At 40.3% G+C, this 15,454-nt stretch overlaps 1 protein-coding gene across 1 annotated transcript; it reads left to right on the top strand.

Annotated features, from left to right (window-relative positions):
• The first annotated feature begins 200 nt into the window (after positions 1-200).
• On the top strand, positions 201-4,399 carry LOC147629074 (uncharacterized). Its single transcript, XM_086812945.1, has 2 exons — positions 201-1,000; positions 4,038-4,399. The coding sequence occupies exons 1-2, from the start codon at positions 537-539 to the stop codon at positions 4,120-4,122; spliced, it is 549 nt and encodes a 182-aa protein (XP_086669071.1). The 5' UTR covers positions 201-536; the 3' UTR covers positions 4,123-4,399.
• The last annotated feature ends 11,055 nt before the right edge of the window (positions 4,400-15,454 follow it).

The raw sequence follows: 15,454 nt of genomic DNA, 5'->3' as shown, positions 1-15,454 counted from the left end.
AATTAATCGGTTTTATAACTAAAACCTCAAAAAATTGAATCTTTATACTCAAGGGTAAATTTTTTTTAAAAAAATTCTCAATTTGAACCATGAAAACTACATTAAAGGACGGTTTTTTTTTTCTGACATTGGCGTAAATTGCGTGCTCTTTCTTTACTTAAAGCCTGTAGGTACTCTCATACGCTTTCTTGTGCAGGTTAACCTGGCTAATTACAATTAATCCCATCTCTTTACACCCCCTACAAGCTTAATCATTGCAACAATTCAATTAGACGAGCCTTTGGCCAAGCATTAGAGCCTCTCTGCTTTGATTAATTAAAGATAATTAGAGCCTGGGTCCTTTTTAGGTTGAGAAAGAGAGAAAGATTAGTGTAGATTAGTGTAAGGATTATAGGACATCAGAGCTGGTTTAAAATTAAAACCTATAGAGCCCATATTTTTACAGATTAGGCAGAGGGTTCTACATTTCTGTATTGAAGAGAAGGCAAGCCAGGGAAAGGATTAGGTCACAACCGTGGGTGGATTAGGTGCTAATCATGAGCAAGCCAGAGGGCAATAATCCCCATGCAAAGCATAATTACAAGGTGGGCAACAGTGAGGGGATGGGCGGCATTATTAACCTTAATCTTCATAATAAGCAGGTGATGGGTTACAGTAATGGAGATATTTTGAGCCCAAGGTCTGTGCTAGAGCAGAAGGCACTGTCTGGGGGGCCATTAAGAGCCCATGAGGATATGGCAATGGAGAGATTATACTCCAAAGGCAGTATTAACCGCATGATTAACACGGGAAATGCGAAAGTGCTTAATCAGCACGGCTCGATGGGAGAGTCTATCTTCTACTATATTAATGCTAATCCATCTTCTCCCAACAGTAATTGTAATGTGATTAACGATAATCATGATACCTGCTTCGAGCACCCCACTATGGAAGATATTCTCAAGTTTTGCTTCTTCTGCAAGTGCCGCCTAGCTGTGGGGAAGGACATCTACATGTACAGGTACTTGCCTTATACATGCTTCTCTTTCCTTCTAATTCACAATGTCAAGAAATTAACTTTTTTTCTAATCACTGAAAAAAAAAAGCATGACCTACCTGTTTTTATTGAAAGAATGCTTATAGATTAATCAGTTTTATAACTAAAACTTCAAATTTTCAATCTTTTAAACTCAAGGCTATGTAAAATTATGACCGGTTTTTCTCGATTTGAGCTGTGAAAATTACACCATAGGATGGTTTTTTTCTGACATTGCTTCTAAATACATACATACATACATGTATGCATGGCTAGCCTCGGTTGCCTTCTGATGGCCCGTGTATTTCACAATTTATATGTAATTTATGACGGCTAACGAATATTTTTGCAATCTTTTTTACGTCCAAAATACCAAAAAATGTTCAAAACGCCCGTCAAAAATCAACCCTTTTAAACATGCCTAAATAATGAATGTGCTACTAAAAGTGTTTTTTTAAAAGATCTTTTTTCCTTTCTTTTTGGTGGCTAATAATAAATTAATTGAGGGTTTGTGTAGCTTGTGGCTTTGTGGCAATGGATATGTCAACTATTTGACTTCTTTGAATCTACATTTTTTAATGTTTTATTTCTACTTGTCCGAGTGGTTAGCTAGCTTACTTCCTAAGGTGCTTTGCACATTGAGTAGAAAAAGGGGGGAAAAAGACCCAGAAAAGAGGGAGATCTCCCATGCACATTCTTATGGATTAGGAGTCTTCTCCACCCATTTGGGAAAAGGGAGACACTATGTTTTAACACCCTATGCCAACAATTGAAGCAATGCTTAGAAAATGACATTTTTTCCAAGTAGTCCAAGAAAAAGAGGTGTCTTATCTTGGTTGTTTTTTCTTTCAAAAATATATACATAAATCGGTTATATAATTAAAATTTAAAAAATCTCAATGAAATGATTTCAAGGTAAGATAATTAATAATGGTTGAAAGTCTCTACAAGTAGTACAAGTTCAGCTGAAAATAGACTGACTTCGGAGATTAAATGGTGACTAACCAATGAACATGGAGATAAACTGTGCTTTAAATGCAAAAGTGTTAAAACCCTATGTTATGTGCACATTATATGTGCATATACTAGGAAGCTAACCCACATTAGGCTTGTGAGCATGGGAGCATGGGAACAAGCTCTAGTGGAGCATGGGTTAGGGCTAACCTTAGGGGTTGAGGTTAGGGTTAGGCATCCAAGGGTCACACATGGAAAATGGAGAGTCAAGAGTCACTTGAGGACCCTCCTATATAATAGGGGCATGGGGCACACTCAAGGGATGTTCTCTTGTGTAGAGCATGTTATGTGCATATTATATGTGTATATACTAGGAGGCTAACCCACATTAGGCTTGTGAGCATGGGAGCATGGAAACAAGCTCTAGTGGAGCATGGGTTAGGACTAACCTTAGGGGTTGAGGTTAGGGTCAGGCATCCAAGGGTCACACATGAGAAATGGAGAGTCAAGAGTCACTTGAGGGCCCTCCTATGTAATAGGGGCATGGGATACACTCAAGGGATGTTCTCTTGTGTAGAGCATAGTATCTACTCTCCTACCATTTCACATTAGAGCTATGTGCTGCTGAAATGAAGTCATATCTCTTGATGGTATGGGACATCAAGGTTAAGGTATGAGGTACTTCATTGTATTTATGTGTACACCCTTGGGCTCGGGGGTGGTTGGGTGGATGAGTTTATGCCTGGTTCATGCATGTTTATGCATGGTTATTAACTAGAGAGATCTTAGGGTTTTAACAAAAAGGCAAGTTATGTGCTACTGGAATGAAGTCATATCTCTTGATGGTATGGGACATCAAGGTTAAGGTATAAGGTACTTCATTGTATTTATGTGTACACCCTTGGGCTCGGGGGTGGTTGGGTGGATGAGTTTATGCCTGGTTCATGCATGTTTATGCATGGTTATTAACTAGAGAGATCTTAGGGTTTTAACAAAAAGGCAAGTTATATATGCAATGCAAGTGATCCATGGGGCACTGCTCTAAAATCTATCAAACTAAGTAAGGGTTGAGTTCATAACCATGAGATTACTATTGTACATTTATCTTTTGGCATTTTTTACCTTTTTGAGATTTCTTGCAATGGTTCTCCCATGGAGGGAAGATAACAATCGCATCATGAGATGAAATGGGAAATCTCAAAGTCCAATCTCCCAGGGGCATGGAGGTAAGGGGAGATCTAACCATTCCTCATGGGTAAGAAAATTCTCGATCAGCTCTTGATGGTTTGATGAACCAAAGAGATATCTATAGAGAGACCCTTAATCTTGCTAGGCAAGTAGGTCGACACAATAACATAGGCTCCCTTCATTACCATGCTCTAAATCTTAAATGTATACACTCTAAATCTTAAATGTATACACTCTAATATTGTGATCATTTTTTTAGATGTCAAAACAAGAATGTCAAAAACCCAAGAGTGGCTCTTTGATGCAATTAATTTCATATCTTGTGTAAAAATTATGGATAGATGTGTTGGTATAGATATGGATATATGTTTTGTTTCATTTTTAGAATTTATATGTTTGTAATGTTGTTATAGACATGAATACTATGTTCGCTTCATTTGTAAAATTTATATATTGTGAGAAAAATGGTAAGAAAGCTTGTTAATTGTTTTGTGAGTTCACGAGTAGATCAAAAATTTCCTTGAAATTTGTAGCATGTCACTAAGTTGGCTCCTCTAGACCCTATATAATATTTGCAAGGTCACTAGGCATGTTTTCATGTTCATAAAATTTCATAATGACGAAAAGATATATTTTTCTCTTTTTTGGGTTTTTTTTTGGTTTTGGGCAAGTGTTTCTTTGATTCCTCAAATCTTTTTCAAAAGAAAAGATTAGAGTTTAAGGCCCAACGTTTACTTACTCAAATTGGACTCTATAAAAGAAGCAAGGGTGATACGCAACTTCTCTTTTGTGACAAATTCAAGTATAATGAGACATAGAAGTGAATTAACTAAGTGTATATTATATATATATTAATAAATATGTTGGGCCTTCTCTGCAGAGGGGACCGAGCCTTTTGTAGTGCTGAATGCAGGTACCGACAGATTGTTAACGATGAGCACAAGGGATCATCATCATCAACATGAGTGCAAAGAAAAGGCATTTGTGAATGAATGAAAGGCTATTTGCAAGTGTGAATGTGAAGGACTATGTAATGACTTTTCTATACAAAGAACTTACAAAGTTTTTAATATTAAAACATTATAAGAAGGGGGGATGATAGTGAGTGGAGGTAAACATGGACACTAGCCCTCTTCCTATGCAAGAGTAGCAAGGTAGCATGTAGGAAAGATGTTTTTCTTTCCTATACGGTGCATCTTTTCTTTAATGTATTCTTTATTTGTATGATTGTTATAAATGTGTGACGCCTCAAGATGTATGTATAAATGCAAGTCATTGAGTATTAACTTTTATAGAATCCCCTAAAGAAAACACACACACACACACACACACACACACACACACACACACACACACACACACACACTTCTCACTTCTCATATGTATATGTGTTGGTTATTATTACACTCAATACACTCAATACACTTAATAGTAATTTTATCTCCATTATACCTTAAGACATACACCCTTTTTAGCAATAAGGAGTTCTTCGTGTATCCTTCAAGAAGTCTTATATTTGGAATCTTTTCATGATTTTGGGTGACAAGTTTAAGAGCCCGGTAGCTTTTTGGTCTTGAAACAAGAAAAGTAAAATTCTATTTCTTTTAGTAAAATAAAATATTTGGAAATCTGTATTATAGAGCCAGTTCCATTACCTAATTGCATTCAATACTCTTTTTGGAGATCTTTCTATTTAGTCAACGATGTTTTGTCTCTCTTGTTCAAGCCGTTAGGAGCTAAAGAGATCATTATTATTCATTAGTGGAGGATTAGGTGTATATTATCTAAGGTGAGTAAGAATTGAATTTGAGAAAGGTCATTGTTATTTATTAACGAATTGTTAGATATATGGTAATACTACACTATGAGACCATGTACTTATTCCATGTGAACTTTTTTCACTTTGGTTTTTTTCCCATGGCCATCCAGGTGTGAATGGGCACCTTAGGATTAGCTAGGTATATAAGTAACTTCATTTATAGTTTAGGGATACTGTTCATTTGTACTTTCTCATTTGTACTTGTAGAAAGTTTCATCTCTCTCCTTTGAGCTTCACAATCTCTCTCACACTCTATACCTATGTATTCTTTGTTACCATATTATAGTAGTGATGTGTGTGAACACACTTAGGACCGCCGGGGCACTTTTTCCCTCACTAGGAGGTTTTTTCCCCCGTGCATTGTATATACGCCCATTATCTTCTAGGGCTTGTAATCTTTCTTTTTGGCACTCATAATACACTACTGTGTTGTGCTCAAGCTTCCTCATCTTCTTGAAGTTGTGTGTGCATTCCTGCAACCCTAATTCCAACAATTGGTATCAGAGCAGGCTTCCTCCTCCCGGGCAGCATCACCGGCACTTGCCGCTTCATCTCCTCCGATTGCGACGAGGTTTCACGAGCGACTGCAGGTTAGTATATGCCGTGGGAGAGCCCGTAGGGTTTGGTCATTTCAGAATTTTGATCTGAGGTCATTTCGCCCTCCGTTATTGCATTCCAAGTACTGCGCAGGCAAAATCGTCCTACTGTGCAGATTTTCTGTCAAGATTAAAATCTGCAGGACAGGTGTCCATTCGTCTGTTTTGGGCTGTGCTACATAGCACAGGTCAATTTTATACAGGTTTACCTCTTACAGACAGCATTTACATCTAGTAGTACAGTCATTGGCCATGGCTGACAACAATGATGTATTCCGCATGTTGGCTGCTGAGGATAAGTTGGATGGCACCAACTATCCATTGTGGGCATATATGATGCGACATGTATTGGTAGCAAAGGGGTTATGGAACATTGTGCAGGGTATTGATGCACGTCCTATTGTGGCTGGGAATGCTGCAAACACATCAGAAACAGGTACTGTTGATGATGGTGCAGGCACAAGTGCTGTAGCAGCTGTTCGAGAACCACCACTTTCAGCAGAGCAGATTCGTTGGGATGGTAGAGATGCGCAGGCTCATGCCTTGATTGCGCTGTCTGTCAAACGTACCATTATCCCACATATTCGCTCCTGCAGGACTTCTAAGGATGCTTGGGATGTACTTGCCACATTGTATCAGGCAAGAAATGAGGCTCGTGTTGCTTACCTCCGAAAACAGTTGGAGAGTGAGCATATGAACGAAGGTGATTCTATGGATAGCTTTTTGACAAAGATCAAGGATTTCAAAGAGCAGCTCATTTCTGCAGATGAAATCCTGTCAGACAGTTCACTTGTGCAGACTGTTTTGAATGGTCTACCAGATTCTTATCAGGGTTTTGCTTCCACTCTTCGCTTGATGATGAAAGGCAATCCCAATGCCTTATCATTTGAGGAGTTAGTTTCTGTTTTGCTGCAAGAAGACCAGTCAAGGCAAAACAGGAATATTATGCGTGTCGCAGATCAAGCTTTCATTGCTAGTCAGAGAAGCGGGAAAGGTAAAGCTGGCTTTTCTTCTAGTAAGCAGAAATCTGCAAATGCTGCGCAACCAAAGAAGGAAGACAAAGATGAGAAGAAGGGTGACAAACAGAAGACATTTTGCAAGTACTGTAAGGGAAATGATCATGTCATCAAAGCATGTCCTAAGCTGGCTGCGAAAGAGGCTAAGAAGAAAGAGGCTGGTATGGCTGTTGCAGATGCCTCTCCTTCTAACAATGAATCTGCTAATGTTGTGCTAGATACAGAATGGGCATTCAATGCGCAGTGCAGTTATGACCCATCTTTGCATGACACATGTATGTCTGCAGTAGATTCAGATGTATGGTACTTTGACAGTGGTGCCACTAAGCATATCACCTCGCAGCGCAGTTTATTCACTTTCCTTGAGTCTGCTCCCACAGGGAATACTGTCACTTGTGCCAATAACTCCTCTTATCCCGTTGAAGGAGTTGGACAGATTGTGCTGAATGTTGCAAATGGCAACACCTTTACACTTTTTGATGCATTGTATGTGCCAGGGATCAAAAAGAATCTGCTGTCAGTCTCCGCATTTGCCAAAACAGGTTTGGTTGTAAAATTTGTGGATGACAGATGTACTGTTCATGATCTCTCTTGTGGTGACATCATTGTAGCATCTGGTTCACTATGTCGAGGGCTGTATAAGCTCAATATGGATGGCAAATGTGTAGAGGATTCAGCATGTGCTATTATGGATACGCAGGCTATTTCAAATGCAAAACTGTGGCATGCACGTTTTGGTCATCTGAATTTTGCAAGTTTGCTGCGCCTGCAGAAATCTGAAATGGTGTCTTCTTTGCCTAAGCTTGAGGCACCTGTCAAGCATGTTTGTGAGGGCTGCATATTGGGTAAAATGCAGCGTGCTTCCTTTCCCAAAGATGGATCAGTGAGAGCTGAACGCAGATTGCAGCTTGTTCACAGTGATGTTTGTGGTCCCATGCAAACTCCATCATTTGGAAACTACCTTTACTTCGTGACTTTCATTGATGATTTTACCAGGCATGCATGGGTATATCCTTTGAAGGCAAAGTCCGAAGTGTTTTTGTGCTTCAAACAGTTTTTGGTTATGGCTGAAAATGTGTCAGAAAGTAAGATGGGCACCCTCCGTTCAGATCGAGGGGGGGAGTATATGTCTTCAGAATTTAATGCATTTCTGGCTGAGCGTGGGATAAAACACCAATGTACAGTGCCGTATACACCACAGCAAAACGGTGTGGCTGAGAGAAAAAACAGGTCTCTCATGGAAATGGCAAGATGTATGGTTAAGAGTCAAAGTCTACCACATGGTTTTTGGCTTGAGGCTGTCATGTGTGCCACTTATGTACTAAACAGGTGTCCCACCAAAGCATTACAGGTTGTCACTCCATATGAGGCTTGGCATGGCCGCAAGCCATCTGTTGGCCATTTACGTGTTTTTGGTTGCCTGGCATATGCATTAGTGCCTGTGCAACATCGCAGAAAATTGGATGACAAAGCTGTCAAATGTATTTTTGTTGGATATAGTGCTGAGAGCAAAGGCTATCGTTTGTATCATCCACAGACAAAGCGCATTTTGGTTAGCCGTGATGTTGTATTTGTGGAAGATGCAGTTCAGCCCTTGGTTTCATGTACTAAGGAGACAGATATCAGCTCACGTGATGTCTATGATACATTGTTGCCTCTTTTCAGTGGTGCACAGTCAAGTGCAATACCTCATGAGGCAGTTTTTCAGCCTATGCAGGTTTTAAATGATGGCACAGATCAGCCTATATCTGATGCAGATGTGCATGATGCACTTGAGGATGAGAGACAAGAGATTGAGGGCTCTAGGAATATGCCTAGATGGCTGGTGCAGACTTTGCGTGACAGCAAGTTGGATGCCCCTTTGTCTAGTCGCACTCGTTCTGGCTCTCATGGTGCCTCTTATGCGTCAGATTGTTATGCATTGGCTGTTTCTAGTATGTGCGATGAAAGTGAGCCTGTTTCATTTGATGAGGCACAAAGTTCAGAAAATTGGATGGCTGCTATGCAAGCAGAATACGATGCTATTATGAAGAATGGTACATGGTCTTTATGTGACTTGCCCCCTGGCAAGAAGGCCATTGGCACTAAGTGGGTATACAAATTGAAGCGTAAGCCTGATGGCACAGTGGATCGCCATAAGGCTAGGCTTGTTGCAAAAGGTTACGCTCAAGAGAAGGGCATTGATTTTGATGAGACTTTTGCTCCCACATGTCGTATGACCACTGTTCGTAGCATCTGTGCATTAGCAGCTCATAATGGTTGGAATGTACATCAGCTGGACATAAAGACTGCGTTCTTAAATGGAGATTTGCATGAGGAGGTGTATGTATCGCAGCCTCGTGGTTTTGTTCAAAGAGGGCAGGAAAACAAAGTGTGCAGGTTAAAAAAGGCTTTATATGGTTTAAAGCAAGCTCCACGAGCTTGGTATGAAAAAATACATGCATATTTGACTGCACATGGGTTTCAGAATAGTCCAACAGAAAGCACTTTGTATGTTAAACGTGTGGATGGTGTACATCTAATCATTGCTCTCTATGTCGATGACATGCTGCTCACAGGACCAAATGAGAGTCATATTGCTGATTTTAAGGCTGATTTGAATGCCTCTTTTGAGATGTCAGATTTGGGGCATTTGCATCATTATTTGGGGATACAATTTAAGCAGTGTGATGGAGGTATTGCTTTGTGTCAGACAAAGTATATTGAAACATTGTTGCGGAGATTTGGCCTTGAAGACTGCAAGCCTATTGCTACTCCAATGGAGACAGGTTTGAAGTTGAGTCTTCATGATGCTGGAGATCACTTTGATGTCACACTCTATCAGACAGCTGTTGGTTGCCTCATTTATGTATGCATTACGAGGCCAGACATTCAGTTTGCAGTCTCACAGGTGAGCAGATTTATGCATAGCCCAGGCATTAAGCATTGGCAGGCAGTGAAGCGTATCTTTCGCTATTTGAGTGGTACTCGGCATCTTGGGTTGTTTTATCCCAAGGGGGGATCATTGCCGCCAGATTTACATGTTTTTTCAGATTCTGACTGGGCTGGTTGTTATGACACACGCGTGTCCACGAGTGGTTTTTGCTTCATGCTTGGAAGCTCATGCATATCATGGTTGAGCAAGAAGCAGCCTACTGTGGCCACTTCTAGTTGTGAAGCTGAGTACAGGGCAGCTTTCACAGCTACAGTTGAGTGTGTGTGGCTCAGACGTCTTATGGCTGATTTGGGTGTTGGGCAGCCATCTGCCACCACCATCTTCACTGACAGTCAGAGCGCATTGGCAGTTGCGCGGAACCCAGTGTTCCATGCTCGTACGAAGCACATTGAGGTGCACTACCATTATGTCAGGGAGAGACTCTCTGCAGGAGAGATCAGTTTGGCTTATGTGCCAACACAGGATAACCTTGCAGACCTTTTCACAAAGGCTCTGCCTCGTGAGAAGTTCGAAGCTTTTCGCAAAGCTTTGGGCTTACTCCCTTTTGTGGATTCGTCCACATAGCTAGACACTTCCCTATACATGAGTGCTAGCTCTTGTTCACCGCATCACTCCAGGGGGGATTTGTTACCATATTATAGTAGTGATGTGTGTGAACACACTTAGGACCGCCGGGGCACTTTTTCCCTCACTAGGAGGTTTTTTCCCCCGTGCATTGTATATACGCCCATTATCTTCTAGGGCTTGTAATCTTTCTTTTTGGCACTCATAATACACTACTGTGTTGTGCTCAAGCTTCCTCATCTTCTTGAAGTTGTGTGTGCATTCCTGCAACCCTAATTCCAACATTCTTATCTTTGTTGAGATATTGAGCTCAACTAGTGCTATAGATATTAATGACCTGCCTGGTTGATAGCTTTCACACTTATGCCATTGGTATGATTGGTGAGATGTTGATATGCTGCCAGTGGATCGCGGGCTGTGTGACAACCACTTTGGAGTACTAGAGTTATTGCATAGTTATAGCGTCAGCTCATATAGTCGAGTTCACACTATGGATCGACCATTGCATGTTATTGTAGGAGAGTAATTTCCCATATAGGATATACTCTTATCTTTTTAGTTGTATGGTTGTAGAGAAGAAAAGAAGATAGAAGAAAATTCAGCCATCTATCTCTCTCTTGTGTCTTGCTCTCTCTTGTGTGTGGGTGTTTGCTTGCAAGGAACTTAAGCTCTCCCTCTCCTCCATATTCTCTTTATGGTATATCAGAGGCTAGTTCAAGCTACGGAGCTGATTAGTAAACAAAGGAAACTACAAAGGTAAAGGAAGTGGTACATGGGTAAGACCATCATCATCTCTTTCCCTTCTTGTTTAGATACGACACCTCATGGGTAGCTCTAGGAGCTACACACATCCGATTGAGGAGCTATCTTCGTAGGCATGGAGGTGTCTGTAAGGTGCAAAGTACTTTTGTACTGATGTTTATGGGCCAAAATTGCATTTTGTATGTGTCTCAATCTTTTTTCGATCATTGCAAGGTGCTTTTGAGCAGTTTTGGGAAGTTCTGGTTGAGAATTATTTTTGCTCAAAACCTGGTTATTACAGTGTGGCAGTACATATTAGGAGTGCACACACTGGTGGCACATGCATTGTTGAACTTGGGTGTATGTACATGTACTCTAGTCACATTTGGTGACATATAAGTTGTGTAGAAACGGCAGCACAGAAGATATTGTTCTGTTATAAGTTGCATACATAAATTATTTATTTCTAGGTTTCTGGTTGCTGCACAAGAGGCAAACATGTGTGATGGACTCAATCAGATTGTCAATAAGAATCTGGACAAGAATAACTTCCATGCATGGAAGTTCAGAATGACTAATTTCTTGATGGGTAAAGAATTTTGGGACTATATGGAAGGAGATAATGAGGAGCCTCCAGAGTTGCCTGAAGAGAACGCCACCCTAGACGATATAAAGGCATTCAAGGACTAGAATCAAGGTGCAAGGAAATTCATGTATTAGCTTTCAATCAGTGTTACAGCATAATGATAGGATATATACAGGATGCCAATACTCTAGTAATTGTATGGCGGAACTTGGTGCAGATGTTTTCGACCAATACAAAGACAAGGAATCTACAGAATAAGAGCTGTATACTGTGGATAAGAAAAGCATGTGTATCAATGAGTAGTCTTTAAAGATCAAGGGCATTTTGAATCCCTTGGGTCTATTAATGTATCAGTGGAAGATGATGATTTAGTGAGTATCTATCTGAATGGGTTGAGAAAAGAGTATAAGCTATTCACGACCTCCATTAAAATCAAGGAGAATGTTCTCAACTTTGGGACTTAGTGTCTATGTTGATCATAGAAGAAAAGTCTCTAGGTGAGGACTTTTTTTCACAAAGCAAGACCACATTAAAATAGGCCTTCTACTCCAATTCAAGTAGAGGTAGAGGTAGAGGTAGAAATTATGGTTGAGACCAAGGTGGTGTGGCTGACATGGAAACTAGAATTATAGACAACAATAGTCCAATGATTTACACCAGCAGTATTAGCAATCATACACAGGTGAAAGAAGTCAGTCTAGAGGCACAAGGGAGCTAAAGGAGCCGAGGTGGTTGGTAAAAAAAAATCAGTGCAAATAGAATTATTATGGCAAACCAAGGCATATGGCAAAGGACTGCTTTAAAAAGCAAAATGACATTAAAAGTGAGAAGTTGCAGCAAGGCAACTACGCATCATCTAGTAAATAGGGTGGTGATGTGACAGAAGTGAGCAGATGTTTGTGATGCAGCACATGCTCAATTTCACAATAGGAGATGTGTCAGGATCTAAAGATAGAAGTGAGTAGCTGTTTCTGATGTAGCATATGCTCAGTTCCAGAATAGGAGATGTGTAAGGACCTAAAGATATACGGTATGTGGATTCTCGTACCTCTAACCATATGACCAATTATCATCATGTAAGTGGTTTAGAGATATGTAGAAAATGATAAAACTAGGCTATGTAGAAAATGATAAAACTAGGCTATGTAGAAAATGATAAAACTAGGCTATGTAGAAACAGGAAGAAGATTTGTATGCATTACATGATTTCTTTATCACAAAGAAACCACCACCACCTTCCAATGATGGGGATAGGGGATAAAATGGATGATGAAGAGGACAACACCTATCCGGTGTTTAGTCCTATAACCTCTTACTTATCTTCTATTTATGATAGCAAAAATAAGGATGAGACTAACCCTCCATTAACCGAGAGAGATTTCCTAGCCAGAGGACAAGGTCGATCCTACACACCACACGAACAAGACACAACGAGTTCTATAGTTGACCCCATCCTTGATTTTCTTTGATTTTTCCACTAACACTCTTGCTCTTGAGGAATCATTGGACAGCTAGCCAGAGGACAAGGTCGATCCTACACACCACACGAACAAGACACAACGAGTTCTATAGTTGACCCCATCCTTGATCTCCCGGCTTTGGAGTACGAGCAATTCATAATGAGAGGGAATCCACTTTTGAAGTCTCATCTCATATAGCAAGATCTTTTGCAGATAACTCTGTTCAACCCCACCACTCCAATCCAAGTCAAAGCATATGCCATAGAGGTCCAGCCATCAAATGTACCATACCCTTTAGTGGGTGACAATCTGGATGTAAGAGAGTTGGGGCACATGGAGCAGCAAAGAGTCCTTGTGGTCCAATGTGGCTAAAGGCTCCAAGCTTTGCCAAAACCCGTGGGGCTAGCGAACTTGCTTGGCGAGGGTTAAGTTTTTTTTTTGGGATTTATGCTCGTAGGCACTTATTCCAACTCACCGTGCCTATAGGCACTTATTCCAACTCACGGGTTGCAAAAAAGGGTTGTGATAACCCTTGTAAAGCATAGGAATAATTATAACAATAAGGTGAGGCTTGTGTCGAATATGATGTTTTTGAGGTCATGTGTTGGGCATGGGTCAAGTTGATATGTGGCCCCATCTCACCTTCTAAATCTAGAACCACCAACAAATTTATGCTTATGTGTGTATTAATTGATGATCAAGAGCCTCAGGTTAACAGGTATTGAGACTGAACATTGCCCTAGTTTTGATCATTATTTGGTATAGATATTTATAACTTCTTCAACTTACCTTTTTTAAGCCTCATTAGGTCTTTTTTTAATTGTAATGTGAAAAGACCCTAGTGTTTGTGGAAGTGGCACGTGGGAATAGCCCCTTTTTTCTAGATCCTTGGTTCTCATCATGTGAAGTAGGTCTCTTCTTGGAGTAATTAGTTTTATTGATCTGCATTAGCTCCACCACATGGTAGAGCTAGACCTCAAATAATTCCAGCTCTATGATGTGGTCTAGGTAGAATACAGCTCTACCACGTGGTAGAGCAAGATCAAATGCAATTCTAGCTCCTTGGTTCTTGTCATGTGAAGTAGGTCTCTTCTTGGAGTAATTGGTTTTGTTAATCTGCATGGTACACAGTTAGATCGATGTATTCCAGCTCCACCACATGGTAGAGCTAGACCTTAAATGCAATTCTAGCTCCACCACATGGTAGAGCTAGACCTCAAAGTATTTGATCTAGCTCTACCACGTGGTAGAGCTGTATTCTACCTAGACCACATCGTAGAACTTTAAGGTCTAGCTCTACCATGTGGTAGAGCTAGACTGCATCAATCTAGCTGTACCATAAACCACGTTGTAGACCTAGAATGCCTAGAGGTCTAGCTCTACCATGTGGTGGAGCTAGAATACATTGAACTAGCTATACTATCTCGTAACTATATCATGTGGTGGAGGTAGAATGCATCAATGTAACTATATCATATAACGGAGCTAGAGTTCATTGATCTAGCTCTACCATGTGGTAGAGCTATATCAAAATAATCTATCTAGACACCATGGTATCGCTAGAATGCTTTGAAGTCTAACTCCACCACATAGTAGAGATAGTCTTCAATGGGTTCTATCTCTACCATATGATAGAGCTAGTTCTAGCTCTAGTTCTAGCTCGGCCACATGGTAGAGCTATACTTCATGGTAGAGTCTGATGTAGGTTTCAATCTAAAAAAAATTGCTTGCTAGATTTGATTACTAGTTTAACAAGTCCAACATGATTATGTGTAGGATGGATTTCCAATCTGGAGGGAGGGTCTACATGATGTTGAACAATGATTCTGTTGGTATTGACTGCGTGTGTAGAATTGATCCAAATTCCACTTGTAGTGGAACAAAGATTGGTCAAGGAAATGTGTCATTACTTGTGGAGGAATGCTTGAAGGATGTGGAACTACCATTCCCTACAATGGATACCATTTATCTAAAAAATGCATTATGGAGTAATGTTCGTTGGCCAAAAATGCTTTTAAGGCCTTTCACAAGGGAGCTAGAATTTGGAGAGTGGAGTGAAAGATGTAGTGATGCAGATCAAGAAGAGTCTGTGGAACCTCCAATTATAGATGCAATACCGATAACATCTCCAGAACTTGACATGCAAATCCGACAATCTTGGAAGAATGAGATGGTTCTTTTAAAGGATGAGAGCATGATGCAAACTATCAATCAAGGGACTATCTTATATGTGTTTCCATTTGAATGTGTCAACTTTCAACAACTTGGTGATGATTGTGTGGGTGTGGCTATTGAAAGTGCAAATGTATTTCAAACTATGCCGCAAGTGGATAGTATCACCCTAGTTAAATGGCCTATTAAATAGCTGACAATGCTGGATGGGAGCCCATTGCAATGCTATGTTTCGCTTAACGGCATGCATGTTGAACATGTTGATGTATGTAATGAGGATAATGATGGAGATGTAACTAATGAGGTTATTGTTGCCCAAACCTCTGCAAAAAGATGCTACACTTTCATAAACAGGATTCCAAAGCAGAGACCACAACCAGCTTCTGCATTATATATGTCACGTGAATC

The sequence above is a fragment of the Cibotium barometz genome, chromosome 18 (genome assembly GCF_041138505.1).
Source record: "Cibotium barometz isolate CiBa-2024 chromosome 18, ASM4113850v1, whole genome shotgun sequence".
Classification (NCBI taxonomy): Eukaryota; Viridiplantae; Streptophyta; class Polypodiopsida; order Cyatheales; family Cibotiaceae; genus Cibotium; species Cibotium barometz.
The sequence above is the reverse complement of the archived record's forward strand: the minus strand, read 5'-3'. Positions and strand labels throughout refer to the sequence as shown.

Bases quoted from the DNA above. Each gene is read 5' to 3' on its own strand.
- LOC147629074 (XM_086812945.1), top strand. From the start codon at position 537: ATGAGCAAGCCAGAGGGCAATAATCCCCATGCAAAGCATAATTACAAG. The intron at 1,001-4,037 runs GTACTTGCCTTA...CCTTCTCTGCAG, and splicing joins AAGGACATCTACATGTACAG to AGGGGACCGAGCCTTTTGTA.